Consider the following 22,263-nt stretch of genomic DNA (forward strand, 5'->3'; position numbering starts at 1 on the left):
AGGGAGGCTCAGAGAGAGGGGATATATGTATACAGCTGATTCAGATTGTTGTACAGCAGAAACTAACACAACATTGGAGAGCAATTATACTCCAATAAAAAATATTTTCCTATGTTAACTTTATAATTTTGCCATGCCATTTAGACATTTACTCTGCTGGAAGTTCATCTCTGTATGAGGAGTTAAGCAGGGATTTTATTTTTCCCCTTACAACGAGTTAATTTTCCAACACCATCATCAGATCATTTGTCCCTTCCTCGTGATGTCACTCTTGTCATACAGTAAGTCTCCCAGGTGTACATGTGCCTGCCACTGAGCCCTCTGTTCTATTCCACTGGTCTTCACGTCTATTCCTGCACAGACTCCACGTTGAATTTACCACTATGGCCTTGTTTACTTTTTATATCTGCAGGTCAGCTCTTCCTTCTATTCCCTCTTTCATTAAGGATGACTTAGCTATTTGAGGCCTCTATGCCTTAATATAAACTTTATTTTATTTAGTTTTTAAAATTTTTATTTATTTACTTACTTCTGGTTGTGCTGGGTCTTCATTGCTGTGCATGGGCTTTTTCTAGTTGCAGTCCATGGGCTTCTCATTGCGGGGGCTTCTCATGTCAGAGCACGCGCTCAGGAGTTGCACAGGCTCAGGAGTTGTGGCCCACAGGCTTTGTTGCCCCGCAGCATGTAGACCAGGGGGCAAATGATCTTCCTGGACCAGGAATCGAAACCACACCCTCTGCATTGCCAGGGAGATTCTTAACCAACGGACCACCAGGAAAACCCTTTCATATAAATTTTAGAATAAGTTTCAGAAAACCTAAAAATTCACTTAGAATCTTTATTGGAATTGCATTGCATTCATGGATCAATTTGCAAAGAATTTTTGTCTTTTGATACTAAATTACTTCTCTGAAAGCATGAAGGAAGTAGGTCTTCTTCAGTTCAGTTCAGTTCAGTTCAGTCACTCAGTCGTGTCCGACTCTCCGCGACCCCATGAATCACAGCACGCCAGGCCTCCCTGTCCATCACCAACTCCCGGAGTTCACTCAAACTCATGTCCACAGAGTCGGTGATGCCATCCAGCCATCTCATTCTCTGTCGTCCCCTTCTCCTCCCGCCCCCAACCTTTCCCAGCATCAGAGTCTTTTCCAGTGAGTCAACTCGTCGCATGAGGTGGCCAAAGTATTGCAGTTTCAGCTTTAGCATCAGTCCTTTCAATGAACACCCAGGATTGATCTCCTTTAGAATGGACTGGTTGGATCTCCTTGCGGTACAAGGGACTCTCTTAGGAAAGAAGAAGTTGGGACAGAACAGAGAAACTGGCAGGGAACCACGATGACGGGACACCCTTCCTGCAGCACATAGACGACCACTGCCGCCTACGGCCTGATAAGGTGTCAGCAAAGCCAAGTTCCGGCTTAGTCACAGTCACACTGTGTTGGGTGGGCAGCCCTCTTAGCTGGTATCTCATGTAAGCATCAGCCTTGTCGGGCAGCCGCCGTTATCCCTGCATTACAAATGCAGTAGGTGAGGAACTGGTCCAAGGCAAAGACCTTACACCAGCCAGGCTGACCTCTGAGTTCATGCTCTTGACCATCGGGCTGTCCACCTTCTAGATTGTCCTTTGGCTGCATCAGTGACAGGATAACCTCATCTATCTAGGTGGACCTTGGGGTGTTTTTTTGCCATAGCCCTCCCTGGCCTTATCGTGTGCTCAACTTGGTGCCTGGAGCCACTTTTGCAGTGACTTCAAGCAGTGAGGGACCCCAGCCCCTCTGCTGCTGCCTGGCCCTGGGCTGGAGAGCCAGGCAGCAAACAGGACATCTCTGCTGTTAGCTATGTACCCCTTCGGCTCTCCCCAGCTGAACCTGGAAACCCCTCCCATCCAGGGCTTTTGGTTCTATTGGTCCCTTATCCCACTGAGCATGTCTTAAGTGAGAAAGCAAGGAAAAAGCAAGAAAAAAAAACCACTGCCCAGGATTTCCCTTGAGACTCAGAGATCAGGGACAAGGTAATAACTCTAAACCCAGGGAGCCCCCAGCTCTAGTGTTGGCCCAGCTTGCAGGGTGGTCTTGGGTGGGGTTACTGGGCCCCTCCGGGCTCAATTTCCTCCTCCCCACCCAGGGCTGGTCCACTTGGCAGAGCTGTGCAAGGAATCTGGAAGAGTTTTTTTTTTTTTTAATGTATTTATTTTCAATTGAAGGATTATTGCTTTACAATATTGGATTGGTTTCTGCCAAACATCAACATGAATCAGTCAGAGGTATACATATGTCCCCTCCCTCTTGACAGAAGGGAGCTTTGAACTTCACACCCTCCTAGTTAACAAACAGGTTGCTATTGCTGCTGCTAAGTCACTTCAGTCATGTCTGACTCTGTGCGACCCCATAGACAGCAGCCCACCAGGCTCCCCTGTCCCTGGGATTCTCCAGGCAAGAACACTGGAGTGGGTTGCCATTTCCTTCTCCAATGCATGAAAATGAAAAGTGAAAGTGAAGTCGCTCAGTCGTGTCTGACTGGTAGCGACCCCTTGGACTTCAGCCTACCAGGCTCCTCCAGCCGTGGGATTTTCTAGGCAAGAGTACTGGAGTGGGCTGCCATTGCCTTCTCCAAAACAGGTTGCAGAAGCTCACAATTTGCTTTAACCCAGGTTTTCTTTAGGCCAAGGGAGCAAACTAACTCCTGCTGACTTAATGTCAGGCACTGCACTTTGATCACCTCACTTAAGATTCAATGGGCTTTCCAGGTGGCTCAGTGGTAAAGAATTCACCTGTCAAAGTAGGAGACCCAGGTTCGATCCCTGGGCTGGGAAGATCCCCTGGAGTAGGAAATGGCAACCCACTTCAGTATTCTTGCCTGGAAAATCCCATGGACCAAGAAGCCTGGCAGGCTGTAGTCCATGGTGTCGCAAAGAGGCGGACAACACTGAGCAACTGAGCATGCGCGCGCAAGACTCAAGAAGCCCCATGTTACAGAGGGTGAATCTGAGGCTCAGAGAGGTGTGGTGACAGGCTCAGGGCCACCCGGCCCCTAAACAGCAGAGCTAGGATTTGAACCCAGGCCTGTCAGACACTGAAGCAGCCATTCTTCCTGAGGACAGGTCACTAACTCTGAGACTTTGGGGTAAGGTTGCTGAGAGCTTCAGTGTGAAGATAAGCCCTGAAACCCCCCAAGTTTGTCCCCCAAACTGATAACGTGGCTCAGCTGTTGCAGTGTCCACACTCTTAAGATTTCCCTTCTAGGGACAGTGATTTGCATAAAGCCAGGGTCCCGGGCTTCCTTTCTTTCATCTGTTTGCTGAGTGGGAGGAGGGAGAAGGGGAATCCAAGTCCAGGACATTGGTGGGGAGGAGGCAGACTGGCAGCCAGAGGTTGTGGTGAGGCGCTAATAATAATAACTTCTCACCTGTGGAAGGTGCTAGACTTTCTGCAAAGCACACTGGGGAGGGTGGGGCTTGAAGAGTGAGGCTGAACAGTCAGTTGGGTGAGGCGCAGCGTAGGGTAGAATAGAGGGGTGGGCACCAGCGCCTTGCCCTCCTGGTCGGGCCAGCCCAGGGGCCAGCATGGCCCTGAATTTGTCTGTCTCTCCTTTTGCCTTCTTTCTTTGGGTCAGTTGATCTGTTCATCTTTCTATCAGTTTATCTCTCTATCTCTCGCCATCTCTATCTCTGTGTCTCTGTGTCTATCTCCTGTCTCTGCCTCTTTTTTATTTCCTACTGAGGAAACCAGTGGTTTCAAAACCAAGCCCAGCCACTGGAAGTGACAAACCCAACTGGGTCTGGCCTGAGGCACTCCCCTGGCACTATGGAAGCTTGGATGCCAGAAGAAATGTCCACCTTCTCTCTTTTCACAACCCCCCTCCCCCCGCACTGGCTCCTCAGCCCTCAGGTGTGCTGAGCCCTGAACCTTACGCCCTCCACCCCCACCAAGACAGTAGGTCAGAGGTCAGTCCACCTGAGACCAGCTGGGACCTGGGACCCTTTGCTGCAATGCTTGCAACCTGGGCAGACCTCTCCTCCAGCAACAAAATGCAGAGAACCTATATGGGACTAAAAATAACTGCGTGCATGTGCAGTTGGGGCCAGTTCTGGACAACAGAAACAAAACAAAAAACTAAAAACGTCCCTAATGCCACTTCTGAAGAGCCAGGAATAAAAGCAGGGAAAAAAAGCTCGGTACTGTGCATGCCCCCTGTACTCAGCACCACCAGAAGGATGGGCAAACCACCTAAGCCATGCTTCCAGCCCAACCCCTACCCTCACCCCATGAAAGGAATCAGCTTCGCCACCCCTGCCCTCAGGGAGCGAGCAAGCAAGGCAACCTTACTTTCCCCTTCTGCACCAGGGGCCCCAGTAAAGCCTTGCCTGAACTTCTCGTCTGGCCTCCCGTCAATGTCTGTTGATTGACAAAGGCCAAGGACCCTGGTCAGTATCAGGGCTACCTGCAAGGCAGTCCAGAGGGGGGACTGGGGGACTTCTTGAGGTAGCCCACCTACTGAGTAAGTGGCATTCCTTGATGGGGGACCTCTATGAGGGTGGCCCTGGAGAGAGTGGCTGGGACCAGGTGAGACCAGAGGAGGACCAACCCCCCACCCCCTCCAAACAAATCTCCAGTCCACAACAGCCCCCCACGCCTGAGCGGGCGCTGGCCCTGAGTGTCCCCTCAGGTGCAGGCGGCCCAAGGGCAGAGCTGTGGGAGGGCAGTGATGAGGAGAAGGAAGGGAGGGGAGCAGCTGGGGACTCCTTCATGAGGCGGCCAAGGGCCGACTTCCTTATTTGAACTCAGGCTTTCTGAGACTAGAAGGCCATTTTGCTCTGAGGGCAGGGGGTGGGCGTGGAGGCAGGGTGAGGGTGTCGCTCTGTGCCACCAGGGGTCTCAGGATTACAGGGACTTGAGACTCCTGCCATCCTGGATCTGTGAACTCTCAGACCCATAAGTTTATCTGGATAAGACCTTTGAGACAACATGGCCCAACGTATTTCCCATCCCCTGGCTCCCCAGTCACATTGTACGGAGGAGGGCACTGAGGCCCAGAAGGAGGCAGGGACCCCCTTCCCCCCACCGCAAATTAGAGCTGAGTCCAGAGCGCAGGGCGGGCCTGGCCTGGCCACACGGCCAACCTCTATTCATGAGACACGGTGTGGGCGTGGTCAACCCGGGCAGTGCCAGAAGATGCGGTCACGGTGCTCTGGCCTGGGCAGTAGAGGACAATGAACCAGCAGAAGATGAAGACACCTGCCAGGGAGGAGAAAGCCTCAGTGAGCCTGGGGCAGGGCTGGGGCTGGCGGCTGCCCAGAGGCGAAACCGCTCCACTGTAAATGTTCAAGAATGTACAGAAACATCAGCCCCCAAGATGAAATCTACTCCTGAGAAAGGATCTAATCAATATCTTGGGAATGAAAGCCAGTCCTTGAAATAAAATCTGTATACATATCTATCACATAAAACAAAGGCCGAAATGAAGAGATTTTCAACCATACGAAACAACGACCACTGCCCTTCTTATAAAGAGTTATTCCAGGATGCACTTCAGCACGAAGAAGAGGGAAGGCATGAGGTATGAAAACTGTAGTAAGTACAGACATTGAGGGAGAAGTAAAAATCTTTTTGTGTCTTCAAAAGAAATTTAGAACTAAAACCCTATTCAACTATAGAAGTATTGAGGGGACTTCCCTGGTGGTCCAGTGGTAAAGAATCTGCTTTCCAATGCAGGGACACAGGTTTCTTGGTCAGGGAACTATGATCCCACATGCCACCGGGCAACAAAGCCTGTGTGCCACAACTAAAAATCCTCACATACCACAACAAGGAGCTTGGGTGCAGCAATGAAGACACAGCGCAGGTAAAACTTTTTTAAAAAGTAAACTTGTTAAAAAAAATACTGAAAAGACTTCAAGGGCAGTTAAAGGGGGCTGAGGGCTCTGTTTGTGAGAAAGAGAGAAATACTGAGTTACTCATAGTCAGTCGAAAAACCTTAGTGTGGTGAAGTGTTCAGATTTAGGTGTAATGGGTAACCTCAGAAAAAATGACAATCCACAGTTTCAAGACGTGCCCCCACACCTTAACCCCTGAGACTTCTCAGATGTGGACTCGTGAATCTTCACCTAGGGCCAGTCTCTGATGCCTAATAGTAACGACTTCTGTTGTTAACATAGTTCCCACATATTGAAGGCTTACTGTGTCCGGCACACACATTATCTCAGTTATTCATCATGAGATCTGGTGAGAAAAGTACTGGGAGTATCCCAACTGTACAGATGACAAGGATCTGAGGAGTTGAATGAGTTTTTGAGGTGGTGAGTGGAGGCAGGATTTGAACCTAGGTCTGCCTCTCCCTGGGTTTCCCAGGTGGATCAGTGGTAAAGAATCTGCCTGCCAATGCAGGAGACTCAGGTTTGATCCCTGGGTCAGGAAGATCCCCTGGAGAAGGTAATGGCAACCCACTCCAGTATTCTTGCCTGAGAAATCCCATGGACAGAGGAACCTGGCGAGTTACTGTCCACAGGGTCAGGAAGGAGTTGGACATGACTTAGCAACTAAACAACAAGAACTGCTTGTACCCAGTGCTGCCAACCATGTTGCCATGCAGTCTCGTGAGGCATTGGGAGCCAGCCCTGCTCCTGTGGGCTTGCACCCGCTGGTTCTAGACCTCCTGCATCCCTAGTGACTGCTCTGGACAGGATGAGACTATGACTCAAAGCCACACTTGCCGTTCCCGTCCGGGCTGTTTTCCCTCACTGTCGGGCTGTGATATACTTCTTTAAGTTGCATGTATGAAACAGGGGTATGAGGAGGAAAGGGGACAGGTGCAGGCAGGGAAACCCTGCCCCACATGTACCCTGAGTACCTGCCCCTTTGCTGGATATGGGAGGAAAAATTCTGTGGGGGCAGGGAGCAGGCTTATCTACCATTTCCTCCACTAATCATTTCCTTCCCGCCTCCACAGACCCTCCAAGACTCGGTTCATGTCACGTAGCCATCACATCACATGATCTTGCTCTCCTGGCCACAGATGACTGGACCAGAGATGGATGTCTGACGGCCCAGTCAGATCCTTGACTCTCCTAAGAACATAGAAGAGATTGAGCCAGACCACGGTCAGCAGACTGGGAAGATGACATAGGGATGAGGTGGCCATCTTGGGCAGCCAGTTGGAGGCCATGGGTAAGAATGGGCTAGTGGAGGGAAAAAGTTACTGCAGAGAAAAGGTGAGAGACTTCTCGTGACTCCAGAGAAAAAGATGGAGCAAGTATCTGCTTTGATTTTGGTGGCTTTTCTTGACCCTGCTACCAGCTCCCATGAATTCAGCCAGTCTTCCTGCCCTGGGGTCCTTGGGGGAGCCTTGGATATTTAAAATCAGTACCCTTGAGTGCCACCGGGCTTCCCCAGTGACTCAGTGGTAAAGAATCCACCTGCCAATGCAGAAAGTGTGGGGTTCGATCCCTGGGTCAGGAAGATCCCCTGGAGAAGAAACAGGCAACCCACTCCAGTATTCTTGCCTGGGAAATACCATGGACAGAGGAACCTGGTGGGCGACAACCCATGGGGTCACAGAAGAATCAGACTCAACTCAGCGACTAAACAACAACAACCCTTGATTTGAGCTAGCCTGAGTAGAATCCTGTTTCTTGCTATCTATACCCTCCCCCAAAGCCCCCAGCACCCTCTGGCGCAGGAAGGCAGCCCATCTCTTCCCTAGCCCAGGAGCCTCACCTTGCAGAGAGGTGAACAGTGCAAAGACATAGGCGGTGAATGGGGCTAGGGATGTGAGGAGGGCCAGCCCCCAGGGCAGGCCCACCAGGCATGAGAGGCCCAGCAGGGTGAGGACCCCCTTCCAGTGCTGCCCCTTCTCCTTGCCCGCTGTGGCACTCGACAGAGTGAAGATCTTCCAGGACACCAGGCTCAGGATCACCGCGCCGAAGAGGAAAACGACGAGGAAATAGCCATGCACAGTGACATAGAGGGCAGTTTTCTCATGGAACCAGCATCTGGAGGAGATGGATGGCCGTTGGGACAGAGGAAGTCCCCTGAGAGCAAGCCCTGGGCAGTCTCCCCGGCCTGCTCTTCTCTGACTAAGAAGATGCACCGCCCACATAGCCATCCATCCTTCCCCTGCTCTCCCAGGGGAGGGGATGTCGTGAGGCTCTAGGTTGCTATCCCTTTAGACCAGTGGGTACAAAAGGCCAATTTGGTCCTCAAAGCATGTTTTGTTCACCCCACCTTATATTGGGGGAAAAAACCCCTGAAGGAACACCCTTTTAAAAGTGAAAGGTTTGGCACCTACATCCAGAGTCCACTCGGCTTATGGGATCTTGGGCTTTGCTAGAGCCTCAGACAGTAAAAAATCGGCCTACAATGCAGGAGACCTGGGTTTGATCCTAGTTCCCCCTCCAGGGACTGAAGCCAGGCGCTAGCAGTGAAAGCACCAAGTCCTAACCACTGGACCACCAGGGAATTCGCTAAATATGCCAATTTCTGCTTCTCTTATGAAACCATACAGCTGGCAGCTCTGTGGACACCCTCCTGAGGGACAGTAAGCAGCTGCCAATTAGGCTGGGTGTGACTGCCAGTCTGCGGCCATGCCCACCCAGGCTGCTGCATGCATTTATGTGACCTGTCTGGACCCTGGGGCTCTGCATTCGAGGCCCTGGGCACAGCACCAAGGCCCTGCCAACTCTTTTTAGCACAGAGTCATGGGTCTCAGGTGGGAGCCCTGGGAGAGGCTCAACTCGGCTGCACTGTTCCCTGCACCGCAGGGGTTGAAAGGCCCCAAAGCGAGTGTGGATCAACCCCCATTGTACAGACGAGGAGACCCAGGCTTTGAGAGTGGACGAACTTGCTCACGGTCACAAAGCAACTCAGAGGCAGAGTCTGCACAGAACCAGAGCTGCTGCAAGCACTGGAGAGTTGCGGGGCACCTGGCTGGGGGTCAGGTGGAGGCTGAAATCCAGCTCACCCTGCACTCACCAGGCTGGGCACCTGGCATGCAGGTCAGAGGGATAAAGGGGGTACCTTTTAAAATTTTCCCAAAGGCGCTATAGAGGCTGGTGGTGCCGCAGGCTGGAGCAGGGCGTCCTGCCTCCTGATCCAGCCCTCTCTCCTTCTCAGCCCCATCTCTCCTTGTCCTTCCTCTCTCCAGGCCTCAGTTTACCCCTCCAGGCCATGAGCTAGCTGGATCTGAGGATTCTCGGCCTTGACTTACTCTCTTCTCGAGATTCTCCCCTCTCCCCACCTCCTTCTGGCTCTAATTTTTGCCCCCAGGGCCCTGAGGTCACCCTGACTCCCACAGCCACCACTCACAGCTCCAGTGTGGTGACGTTCTTCTCATCCCGGATGGAGAAGGGGCCATAGCTGTTGGCGATCCCAGTACCGATGACTATTAGGGCAGGCAGGACTGGGGACGAGGAGGGAAGGATGTATGGCGTAGCTGAGGCTCCCTTGGCACGTCCTCCTTCACATCCCCCTCCCCCCGTCCACCCCTCGAGCTCTGAACCAATCAGAGTGGGAGCTGCCCCTGCCCATGGCCCTCCCCAAGGCTGGACCCCTTCTGGCCTCATCCAGACAGAGCCAGCCAACCCTCTGACTGGCCAGGAGACACCTACCCCAGCCCACAAGGCTCAGCTTCAGGAAGTAGTGGCCGAAGTAGGTGTTAAAGACCTTGATGACAAGCAGGTAGAGGTGGAAGGCTTCCAGGCTCATCCAGGTGAAGGCACAGAGCAGGAAGTAGTGGAAGACGGCCCCCCGGGCCCAGCAGGCGGCATTGGACCCCTTCAGGCCTCGCCCCACATTAATGAAGAAGGCCAGATTCAGGAGGAACAAGCTGATGCTCAGGGACACGTGGATCTTGGGGGCGTCTTCAGACTTGAACCTCTGCCGGGAGAACCTGGGGCAGGAAGCGCCCGTGAGGAAGGGCCCCCAGACCTCTCCATCTGACCACCTCCGTTGCACCTCTTTGCCAGTGTGAGCACCCTCTGATTCAAGTCCAGGGGCTCTCTCGTGACCTGCAGGACGCTGTGGGTTCTGGATCTTTCTGGCTTCATTCCTTGACTCCATGCTTGAGCCAAACCATACAACTTGCAACTCTCTGAATGCCTTCTGCTTCTCCACAGCTCCCAGACTTTGCCCATGCTCTTCCCTCTGCTCTCAGGTGCCTTTCCCTGCTCCACCTTCAAAACCCTCCTTGGATATTTCCTCCTGCGAAGGCTGTCCCTGAAGGCCACTTATCCCAGGCTTAGGTGGAAGCTTCCCAGAAGTGAGAGCAGTGTAGCTCTCCTGGCCCTTGTCTCCGTCTCTCTCCGTGCTGTGACCTTGGGTCCACCACAATAAGCAGGAGGAGGCCCTGCACTGGTTGATGACTGGATGGGCGGCTCAGGGGTGCCTGGGGCCCAGGAATTGTAAGGAGGTGAGGCTCAGAGATGGACAGGGACTCAGAGTCACAGAGCAGGACAGGGGCTCCAGGCTCTCAGCCCAGGGCTCCACGCCTGCTCTGTTGAGCTCACCGCACTTTCCTAGCCAATCAGTTCCTGCGGGATTCTCACTGGAGGGATGGGCCCTTAGGGCTGCCTGGAGGGGGCATGAGGGATAACGTGCACCTCACCTGAGATGCCAGGCCCCACCCTTGGGAGATACTGACACTTCCTTCTGGCACTCCGAGCACTTCTCACAGGGTCCAGCAGGGCAACCAGCTGGCAAGTCATGCTCAGCTTGTTGGGGATGAAGGTAGTGTCCTGGGCCAGGGCTTGGGGATGGGGGCAGGGGTGGCACCACATGCACTCATCGTTTGGTCTGAGATGGGGGGAGTGGAGCTGGTGGGGGCCGCAGCACCCCAGAAAAACAGCACCAGCATGTGGAAGAGGGCAATGGGAGGGCCCAGACTGGGAGTCAGGAGACCAAGGGCTGCTCCAAGCCAGTCATGGGTCAGAAGGCTGGGCCTGGGGCTGCTCCAACGGGTTCTTTCAACAGAAGTTCCTGAGGGTCCCTCAGCCATGGCCGGGGCCCGGGAGAGCCTGGGACCAGCTGCAGCAGCTTCTGCTGTCCCTGCTTCTCCTTCTTCCAGGAACAGCCGTAGGTTTCCCCAAGGAGTACCATTCCCCACTCTCAGCCATGAACCTCAAACCCAAGAACGGGCATGTGATCTGGCCTGACCAATCAGTGCCATCCATCCTTTCACCAGAGTGGGCCTGTTTAGTCATGGGCTCATGGTCTAAGTTACACCAGTGAGACTCAACTCTGCAGTACAGGGACAAAACGGAATACACACACACACACACACACACAGGGCATGCACAGGCCCAGCTTCTTTGGGGTGTGATCTCTGCAGGGCCCTGCACTCAGAAGGGCTCTATGCTTGTTTTAATGCTCTGTTGTCACCATCTTGAAATTCTTAATGATTTTTGAACAAGGGGCTACATGTTTTCGTTTTGGACTGGGCCCTGCAAATGATTTAGCCAGTCCTGTGTGCATGCGTAAACATGCTCTCACACACACACACACACATACATACACACACACAATTGAATGTATGTGGAAAATGGTGAAAACTGAATGAGCTCTGTATTCTCGTTAGCAGTGCTGAGTGTGTGTGTGTGTGTGTGCACACGTGCACGCGTATGTGTGTGTGTGTTAGTTGCTCATTCACATCTGACTCTGCGACCCCATGGACGGCAGCCCACCTATGCTTCTCTGTCCATGGAGTTTTCCAGGCAAGATTACTGGTGTGGGTTGCCATTTCCTTCTCCAAAGAGCAGTGCTGTACCAACATCAGTTTCCTGGTTTTATACTGTACTATAGTTATAGAAAGTGTCATCACTGAGGAAAGCTGCATGAAGGAACCCTGGGACTCTAGGTCCTATTTTTGCAACTTCCTGTTAGTCTATAATTATTTCAAAATAAAGTCTTTTTAGAGACTTCAATTCTGAGGCTTAGTTCAGAAGATTAGCTATTTAGGCAGCTAAGAAGCTATGATGCAAGCCTGGGGCTCCCCAAGGCCCCTGAGTATGAAGAAGTTGCCTGACATGACTGACCAAGGAGAAAGCGAAGTGGTGAGACTCAGAGGGACACGGAGTCCCAGGGACATCTTTGAGCACCTGGATCCATCATCACCTGAACTGAGATCACCTTGGGTTTTTCAGTCCCGAGAACCATGCATTATCTATTTTAAGTCAATTAGAGTTGAGTTTCTGCCACCTGTAACTGAAATAGCCAGACACTTTTCAGCCTCCAATCCCATTTTATAGATGAGGACACTGAGGTTTGGAGGAAATATGAGTATAACACAGGATTAACACTACTCTGCTGATTTCTACCCTACCCATCTGCTGTCCTCGAGAGAGGGAAGGAGACGTGTGGTGGGGCCGGGGCGGGTTGACCCACCTCAGGACAGCGTAGAGAACGATGGTGAAGGCCAGGAAGATCATGGAGGCACCACAGCCAGCCTGGGAAATGTGTATGAGGGCCTTCACGGCGGCCTCATCCAAGATCGGCCTCTGCGGGTGATTCCCCCAAATGAGAATCCTATCAATTGGAGGCCAGGCCCGCACACCCCAAACGCCTGGCCCCTGCCCACAGCCACCCTGATCCCTGGCCCAGGAGCCCTGGCATTTCTGGAATTGCTGGGATGGTCAGGGAGGGGGCACTATTTACCAGCAGCAGGGCGAAGAAGGTCAGGTGGTCACAGCGGCAGACAGTCCTGTGGACTCCGACCTCCGTGGAGCAGCCCTTGGAAGACCAGTCTCCTGATGACCCAGGGAAGAAGGAGAGGGAGCATAGCAGAGGGGAGGGCAGGGAAAGGGAAGAGAGATGTCCGGAGAGGAAGGGAAGAGGGGACGGCCCTGCCGTTGGAGTCCTGTCCTTAAGGACTTACCCTTACCCTCCTTTCATCTTACCCAGGGAAGGACCTCCAGGCCCTACCTTTTTTCGCATCCCAGAATTCACAGCTGAGGTTCATGTTCTAAAAGCAGAGAGTGGGAGTCAGGAGCAAGGCAGGGGTGACTGGGAGCAAGGAGCAGGGGGTGCTCCGTGTCTCAGCACGTGCCTGCATTAGGTGGAAGCAAGGCTCAGCCTGTGGTCACACAGGAACCGCATTTGAAGCATTTGATGCAGCCCAGGTCAGGGGCGTGGATCGGTGTGGGAGGGAGGGGCGTATGTCTGGGGGCTCCTTTAGGGGAGTGCACTTGTGAGCAGATGTGCAAAGCCGTGTGTGTGCCTGTGGGTTTGCCAGGTCCACCAGGCCCCTCTGGGAGCATGTAAGTGGAGCATGTTGGGAGGACATGCACGCCTAGGCTGGACATGTGTCCATGGACACAATTGTGTCTCTGGTCCTAATGGTTTCCCCCAGGTGGATGTGGGAGGGTAGGGGGGGTGCAGAGTCCCCTGCGTGTCTGTCTATATGCCTGGGGATGCCCACCTGCCCATGTGCCCCTCGGGAACTGCCAGGCCAGGGTGGGGGACTCACGGGGGGCTGGTACTGGTGGGAGAAGGTGATCTCCAAAGGCTCGGCCAGTTCGGTGACATTTATGTGACCCAGAGTCAAGCCCACCATGCGATTGTTCAACACACTGCTGCCGTCCTCCCGGCTGAGCAGGGAGCCCTGTGGAAGGATGTGGGGGAAGTCAGGCTACATAAGGGGCTCCCCTGGCCCAACCCTGGTGTGGGCTCCTAGGACCATCTAGGGCTTGTGCACCTTGCCTGGAGGGAAAAGTCTGGAGCCAGAGGTCCAGGGGATAAGGAGTCATGGGTGACCTTCTTACTGCTGCTCCCCAGAGTCTGCACCGGCTGTGCCAGGACGGGCCCTACACTCTTGGCCGAATGGCCACAACACTGTATATCTGATAGCTGTCCATTTCTGGTCCCCAGGCCTCCTCTGCCCTCTTAACTGGAGCACAGGTTTAGAAGGAAGATCAGACGAGGGCTGGAGGACAGTGGATGCCTACAGGTGGTGAGCCCCTGCCCACCAGCACTCACGGATGCATAAGCCCCCGTGTGAGTGCAGACACACCTCTGGGGACATACCTGGTACACATTAGCAAGGGAATGCATATGCTTGCTTGTGTGAACATGATCATACCAGCACATACGTGATTATATGTGTAATCAGGATAAGAAAAAAGATGCATGTATGTGCATGGACAAGGATGTACACAGGACATGAACTTGCTTGGGATACAGATACAAGTCCAAGGACACTGATGGGGGGGTGTCTAAATACCAAGTGGGAATAACCAGCGTGAGCCTGCGGTCCAGACTCTAAGGACAGATGACCTCAGCTGCTTGAGGAGCATTCTGCAGACGTTCATCACTTCCTTCATCCCCATTGGGTCCCTCAGCAAAGACTCCCGAGGAGGCACGCATGTCCCGGTGAACCCAGCATTGAATCTCAGCCACCCTGTGCCTCTCCTCACCTTGAAGACATTCCCCAGACCAACGTCCAGGATGATTATGCCCAACCGGACCATTGGCCCACCGCTCTTCAGGGATCCGAAGAGGCTCTTGGGCAGCCGGACTCTGTCAGCGTGCTGGTACTCGTCCTTGGTCACCTGTTTCGGAATCTGCAACCACAGACCCAGCTGCTTCTGTTGCCCTGAGGGGCCCAGCCACCAACACAGTTCCTGCCCCTCCCCCAGCTGGAAGGAGAAACTGAGGCACGCTGGGTGGTGGGACAGCACCAGTGTCCCAGGACAGCTCTGAGAGGTGGGACACCTGGGGACACAGTCCAAGCTCTGCTCTGTTCAGGCTGTGAGCCACTGGCCAAGTCATAGCCCTTGTGGAGCCTCAGTTTTCCCAATATGGAGAATGGAGCCAGCAAGGTGTCCATGTGGCCACCAGTCAGGCAGACTGAAAGTGGGTTATGAAGCGGAAACACCTGGACAAGTCAGTTTGCAGGTGTGAGGAAGGGTCAGTGGTAGTGCTCTTGGCCAGGGTCCTGACCCCTGCTGTGCTGACATAGGGCTAGGGTGACAGTGTCTGGTTTCCGAATCAGGGATAAAGGGAAAGCATAAGGCCATTGGGAAGGGAGACAGTGAGGACAAAGAGGAAGAATACAAGAATTCACACTGAATGTGATATCCATCCCCACCCAACAACACATTTTGTAACAGCTTAGAATGGTCAAAATATTAAAATAAATGTTCACAGGTAGTCGCCAAGCGTGTTTCGTCCATTCTGTGACTTCACTGTTCCCCTGGGGCTGCAGCCTGGTCCCACGTGATCCTGCCTCAAAAGCACCCATGGGCATGGAGAGAGGGGGAGCTAAGCGCTGTAGCCGAGAGCCTCAACTTTCTGCTTCCTAGCCCAGAACCTTGTCAAAAGGACATGTGGGTGATTTCAGAGGCCGGTGCCTACCCCATGCAGAGCGCTCAGCTGCTACGGTGATGTGATAAAGGGTTGAGAAAGGCCAGTCCATCTTCCATCTCTTCTTCTCTAGGTTGACCTAAAAATCCCTCAGTGACAGACCACTTCCCTGCTGCCCGAACTTACACCTTCCACTTTATGCCTTGAGGGAGGCTGTGCCGTCACTGCACCAAATATTCCCTGTAAGTTATCACATTTTCTCTCTCTGATAACCTTGAAAGTGGGCAATACCTTTCCCATTTTACAGATGGGGAAACCGAGGCTCAGAAAAGTTCAGTACCTTGCCCAAGATCAGAGTAACTAGTTAGGGGCAGAATCCAGACCAGTGTAAATCCAGAGTCTGCCTGTTAACCCTTTGCAGTACCTCTATCAGGGCCTTTATCTGGTTTCTAATGTGTTCCCTGATAGAAGTTCTCATGGGAATGTCAGACTTTGGAGGAGTCTTCAAGCTCATTTTATAGATGAGGACTCAGGGGCCCAGAGAGGGGAGGGGATTTCCTTGAGGACACTTTGTCAGGTGGGGGAAAGTCCAGGACTAGAACCCTGACTCTCAATTTGGCGATCTTCTGAAGGTCTCATGCTAGCACCCTGGATAATCTGTTACCAGGATCCACTCATCCAGCTAACTCACCAGCACGCACTGGCCAGGTGGCAGAGAACTACCCAGCGTGACATGGGAAGGACAACTGTTGATGGACCCCAAGCACAGACCATGATTCTCTCAGAAAAATATGCCTGAGGAAAGTAGGGCCAGAACCCACCAAAGGGGATGGGGGAGTCTTCACCTGAGAGGGAGTCAGAGAGAAGTACAGGTCTTCTGAGACACTGGTGTTGATGCTTTTGACAAGCGCCGTCAAAAAAGACGTATTCATTGTGTCCGTCTGACTTCTCTCCACCAGATAGGTCTCGAAGTTCAGCCAATATCTACAAGGGAAGATAGGGTCTTGCAGGTTGAGTCACTCACTCACCTGGTCCGCTCACCTGGATGACAGGAGGAGGAATACCATGGACAGCGATCATCAGGCTCTTGGTGTAGGAGGGGAGACCCAGGATATCAAAAGGAAGACCATGATGCTGCAGGAGAAGAGGCGTGCATGGGAGCGATTCATGCTGGGTCTGAGGGATTCTAGTCAGAGGTCCCCCTGAGTACATATTTCTCTTTTTTGGTAACAAAATACATTACAATGTAAAGTTTGTCATATTAACCATTTTAAAGTGTGCAATTCCGTGGCATTAAAGACATGCACAACATTTGAAATCATCTTTGCTATCTAGCTCCAGAAATATCCGTCACCCTAAAAGGAAAGCCTGAACCCATAAAGCAGTTACTCTTCCCCCAGGCTCTGGCAATCACTAATCTATGAGTTTGCCTATTCTGGATATTTCATATAAATGGAATTATGTGCTATCAGGTCTGTTGGCTTCTTCCACTTAGTATGTTTTCAAGGTTTACCTATGTTATAGCATATTAAAAAAGCAGAGACATTACTTTGCCAACCAAGGTCCGTCTAGTCAAAACTATGGTTTTTCCAATAGCCATGTATGGATGTGAGAGTTGGATTATAAAGCAAGCTGAGAGCCGAAAAATTGATGCTTTTGAAATGTGGTGTTGGAGAAGACTCTTGAGAATCCCTTGGACTGCAAGGAGATCCAACCAGTCTATCCTAAAGGAGATCAGTCCTGAGTGTTCATTGGAAGGACTGATGTTGAAGCTGAAACTCCAAAACTTTGGCCACCTCATGCGAAGAGTTGACTCATTGGAAAAGACTCTGATGCTGGGAGGGATTGGGGGCAGGAGGAGAAGGGGATGACAGAGGATGAGATGGCTAGATGGCATCACTGGCTAGATGGACATGGGGTTGAATGAATTCCGGGAATTGGTGATGGACAGGGAGGCCTGGCATGCTGCGATTCATGGGGTCGCAAAGAATTGGACATGACTGAGTGACTGAACTGAACTGAATATACCTTCATATGTATATACCACCTTTTGTTTATACATATTTCCACTGATAGGCATTTGGATTGTTTCCACTTTTTGGCTGTTGTGAGTACAGCTGCTTGTATTCACATAAAAGTTTTATTTGAAGAGGTGTTCTTTTTTTTAAAGTTTTTATTGAATTTGATACAGTGTTGTTTTTGTCTTGTGTCATTGTTTCTTGGCCAGGAGACATGTGTGATCTTAGCTCCCTGACCAGGGATTGAACTCACACCCACTGCATTGGAAGAGGAAGTCTTAACCACTGGACCACCAGGGAAGCCCCTGAAGACTTGCTTTTGATTCTTTTGGGTGGATACCTAGGAGCAGAATTGCTGGTGATTCTATGTTTAACTTCTTGAGGAACTATTCAACTGTTTTCCATATTAGCTGCATCATTTTATAGTCCCATTACCAATGGATGAGGGTTTTGATTCCTCCAGATTCTTGCCAACACTTAGTATTTTCCACTTTCTTTTGTTTAATTTTCAACTATAGCCCTCCTAGGGGGTGTGAAGTGGTATTTCACTGTGGTTTTAATTTGCATTTCTCTAGTGACTAACGATGTTGAGCACATTTTCATGTACTTATTGGTCTGTGTAAATCTCCTTTGGGGAAATTCTTCTGAGTAGTTGAAACTGTGGGATGATCAGTGTGTGGTGCGAGGGCTGTGCTCGACTGTGCTGTGCTTAGTCTCTCAGTCCTGTCCGACTCTTTGTGACCCCACGGACTGCAGCCCGCCAGATTCCTCCATCCAAGGGATTCTCCAGGCAAGAATACTGGAGTGGGGTGCCTTTCCCTCCTCCAGGGGATCTTCCCAACCTAGGGATCGAACCCCGGTCTCCCACATTGCAGGTGGATTCTTTACCATCTGAGTCACCAAGGAAGACCAAGAATACTGGAGCAGGTAGCCTATTCCTTCTTCAGGGGATCTTCCTGACCCAGGAATCAAACTGGGGTTTCCTGTATTGCAGGTAGATTCTTTACCAGCTGAACTACTGGGAAGCCCCAGAGTGAGAGTTCACTCACATTTATTACCAATTCTATGAAGACCTACAAGACCTTTTAGAACTAACACCCAAAAAAGATGTCCTTTTCATTATAGGGGACTGGAATGCAAAAGTAGGAAGTCAAGAAACACCTGGAGTAACAGGCAAATTTGGCCTTGGGGCACGGAATGAAGCAGGGCAAAGGCTAATAGAGTTCTACCAAGAGAACGCACTGGTCATAGCAAACACCCTCTTCCAACAACACAAGAGAAGACTTTACACATGGACATCACCAGATGGTCAAAACCAAAATTAGATTGATTATATTCTTTGCAGCCAAAGATGGAAAAGCTCTATACAGTTAGCATAAACAAGACCAGGAGCTGACTGTGGCTCAGATCATGAACTCCTTACTGCCAAATTCAGGCTTAAATTGAAGAAAGTAGGGAAAACCACTAGACCATTCAGTGGTTAAATTAAATCCCTTATGATTATACAGTGGAAGTGAGAAATAGATTTAAGGGACTAGATCTGATAGACAGAGTGCCTGATGAACTCTGGACGGAGGTTCGTGACATTGTACAGGAGACAGGGATCAAGACCATCCCCGTGGAAAAGAAATGCAAAAAAGCAAAATGGCTGTCTGAGGAGGCCTTACAAATAGCTGTGAAAAGAAGAGAAGCCAAAAGCAAGGGAGAAAAGGAAAGATATAAGCATCTGAATGCAGAGTTCCAAAGAATAGCAAGGAGAGATAAGAAAGCCTTCCTCAGAGATCAATGCAAAGAAATAGAAGAAAACAACAGGATAAGAAAGACTAGAGATCTCTTCAAGAAAATTAGAGATACCAAGGGAACATTTCATGCAAAGATGGGCTCGATAAAGGTCAGAAATGGTATGGACCTAACAGAAGCAGAAGATATTAAGAAGAGGTGGCAAGAATACACAGAAGAACTGTACAAAAAAGATCTTCATGACCAGGATAATCACGATGATGTGATCACTCAACTAGAGCCAGACATCCTAGAATGTGAAGTCAAGTGGGCCTTAGAAAGCATCACTACGAACAAAGCTAGTGGAGGTGATGGAATTCCAGTTGAGCTATTTCAAATCCTGAAAGATGATGCTGTGAAAGTGCTGCACTCAATATGCCAGCAAATTTGGAAAACTCAGCAGTGGCCACAGGACTGGAAAAGGTCAGTCTTCATTCCAATCACAAAGAAAGGCAATGCCAAAGAATGCTCAAATTACTGCACAGTTGCACTCATCTCACACGCTAGTAAAGTCATGCTCAAAATTCCCCAAGCCAGGCTTCAGCAATATGTGAACCGTGAACTTCCAGATGTTCAAGCTGGTTTTAGAAAAGGCAGAGGAACCAGAGATCAAATTGCCAACATCCGCTGGATCATGGAAAAAGCAAGAGAGTTCCAGAAAAACATCTATTTCTGCTTCATTGACTATGTCAAAGCCTTTGACTGGGTGGATCACAATAAACTGTGGAACATTCTGAAAGAGATGGGAATACCAGACCACCCGACCTGCCTCTTGAGAAACCTGTATGCAGGTCAGGAAGCAACAGTTAGAACTGGACATGGAACAACAGACTGGTTCCAAATAGGAAAAGGAGTACATCAAGGCTGTATATTGTCACCCTGCTTATTTAACTTATATGCAGAGTACATCATGAGGAATGCTGGGCTGGAAGAAGCACAAGCTGGAATCAAGATTGCTGGGAGAAATATCAATAACCTCAGATATGCAGATGACACCACCCTTATGGCAGAAAGTGAAGAGGAACTAAAAAGCTTCTTGATGAAAGTGAAAGAGGAGAGTGAAAAAGTTGGCTTGAAGGTCAACATTCAGAAAACTAAGATCCTGGCATCTGGTCCCATCACTTCATGGGAAATAGATGGGGAAACAGTGGAAACAGTGAGAGACTTTATTTTTTAGGCTTCAAAATCACTGTGGATGCTGATTGCAGCCATGAAATTAAAAGACGCTTGCTCCTTGGAAGGAAAGTTATGACCGACCTAGGTAGCATATTAAAAAGCAGAGACATTACTTTGCCAACAAAGGTCCGTCTAGTCAAGGCTATGGTTTTTCCCGTGGTCATGTGTGGATGTGAGAGTTGGACTGTGAAGAAAGCTGATCACTGAAGAATTGATGCTTTTGAACTGTGGTGCTGGAGAAGACTGTTGAGAGTCCCTTGGACTTCAAGGAGATCCAACCAGTCCATTCTAAAGGAGATCAATCCTGGGTGTTCATTGGAAGGACTGATGCTAAAGCTGAAGCTCCAATACTTTGGCCACCTCATGCAGATTTGACTCACTGGAAAAGACTCTGATGCTGGGAGGGATTGGAGACAGGAGGAGAAGGGGACGACAGAGGATGAGATGACTGGATGGCATCACCGACTCAATGGACATGAGGTTGAGTGAACTCCAGGAGTTGGTGATGGACAGGGAGGCCTCATGTGCTGTGATTCATGGGGTCGCAAAGAGTCGGACACGACTGAGTGACTGAACTGAACTGAACTGAAGTGAATACAGGGAATTCAGCCTTTGAAGACTTAGGTCTATGGACACTGACTTATGGGAACTGAACTGGCATTGGAAATACATAGGACACAAATTTAATTGTCATTTTTTTTACTGTAGCCCTCTTGCCATGGGCTAGAACAGGGATCCCCAGTCCCTGGAGCCACAGACGGTTATCAGTCCGTGGACCATTAGAAACTGGGTCGCACAGCAGGAGGTGAGGGGTTGTCTTCCAGAAAACTGGTCCCTAGTGCCAAAACTTTGGGGACCACTGGGCTAGAAAGTTGGGGTGAGGCCAGTCCCCTTCCCACCCGGTCCCTGTCCTGGTGCTCTCCATGGTGCTGAAACGTCTCTGGCCAGAGTTCCTTTTCCTAAGCAAGAGGTCCTAAGATGTGTTGCCACGTTTTAAAAGTAATTTTAAACAGGTGACGGCTGAAGTAGCAATGAGAGAGAAGTGGAACAAGAGCAGATAGAGCCAGATCAAATCTATTGGAAAGGAGCAGCTATGGAGGGTTTGCAAGGGAGACAAAAGGGAGAATTTTATTTCAACATCATTTTTTGAATAGTCACAGTTACCCAGGTGGTGCTAGTGGTAAAGAACACATCTGCCAATGCAGGAGACATAGAGATTCTGGTTCGACCCCTGGGTCGGGAAGATCCCCTGGAGAAGGAAATGACAACCCACTCTAGTATTCTTGCCTGGAGAATCCCATGGGCAGAGGAGTCTGGTGGGCTATGGTCCATAGGGTCACAAAGAGTCAGACACGACTGAAGTGACTTAGCACAGCACCAAGGAATAAAACTCCAAGGAAACCATAGGACAAAAATATTATAAAATATAATCCATGAAAACATGTGCAAATGAGATTGGATGGATCAGGCAACTAGAACATCCAGCCAGAAACAGTGGGATGAGACTGTCCAAATCCATTGACTGAGATATACCAACTGATGCTTCTTTTTATCTTTCAAAAATCTAAACAAAGAAATTTTGTGATTTCTATTGTTACCAAATAAAATAAAGAATTGTATTTCACAATACAGACAGCTCACCTCATGCATTCCAAACATTCCTTTCCCTTACAAAACAGCCCATGAATTTACTTTCTTGAGGGAAGATTTTCTGATCTGGTTTTTAGAGCACTTTAAAAAAATTGTTTTAGTTGTGAAAGTAACATATATTTAGAAATTCTAAAGCATAAATGAAAGTGAAAAGGAAGTGTTAGTCACTCAGTTCTGTCCAACTCTATGTGGCCCCATGGATTGTCTCCTCTGTCCATGGAGAATTCTCCAGGCAAGAATACTGGAGTGGGTTGCCATTCCCTTCTCCATAGATGTATAACTGAATTTTTAATTATAAAGTTGACACTCATTTAAGGGTCATCTTCTTTGTCTGATACTAACTAAACTATTGA

At 50.3% G+C, this 22,263-nt stretch overlaps 1 protein-coding gene across 2 annotated transcripts in view; it reads right to left on the bottom strand.

Moving 5' to 3' along the window:
- Positions 1–865: 865 nt before the first annotated feature.
- The window catches only part of ADGRG3 (adhesion G protein-coupled receptor G3), a 31,437-nt gene continuing 10,039 nt past the window's right edge, over positions 866–22,263 (bottom strand). The window contains exons 3-12 of one of the 2 annotated variants that reach the window (XM_088830109.1): positions 16,133–16,271; positions 14,399–14,545; positions 13,453–13,587; positions 12,909–12,948; positions 12,642–12,733; positions 12,372–12,484; positions 9,602–9,882; positions 9,300–9,393; positions 7,713–7,987; positions 866–1,507 (exon numbers count right to left, since the gene is read on the bottom strand). In XM_088830109.1, coding sequence (XP_088686235.1) covers positions 1,479–1,507; positions 7,713–7,987; positions 9,300–9,393; positions 9,602–9,882; positions 12,372–12,484; positions 12,642–12,733; positions 12,909–12,948; positions 13,453–13,587; positions 14,399–14,545; positions 16,133–16,271 — 1,345 coding nt within the window. In that variant the 3' untranslated portion in view covers positions 866–1,478. Of the gene's footprint in view, positions 1,508–2,143; positions 5,235–7,712; positions 7,988–9,299; positions 9,394–9,601; positions 9,883–12,371; positions 12,485–12,641; positions 12,734–12,908; positions 12,949–13,452; positions 13,588–14,398; positions 14,546–16,132; positions 16,272–22,263 lie in introns of those variants that run through there. The other variant, XM_055412670.2, reaches the window with a different exon arrangement.

Source organism: Moschus berezovskii, chromosome 22 (assembly GCF_049115385.1).
Source record: "Moschus berezovskii isolate FMDL1 chromosome 22, NW_MosBer_1.0, whole genome shotgun sequence".
Lineage (NCBI taxonomy): Eukaryota > Metazoa > Chordata > Mammalia > Artiodactyla > Moschidae > Moschus > Moschus berezovskii.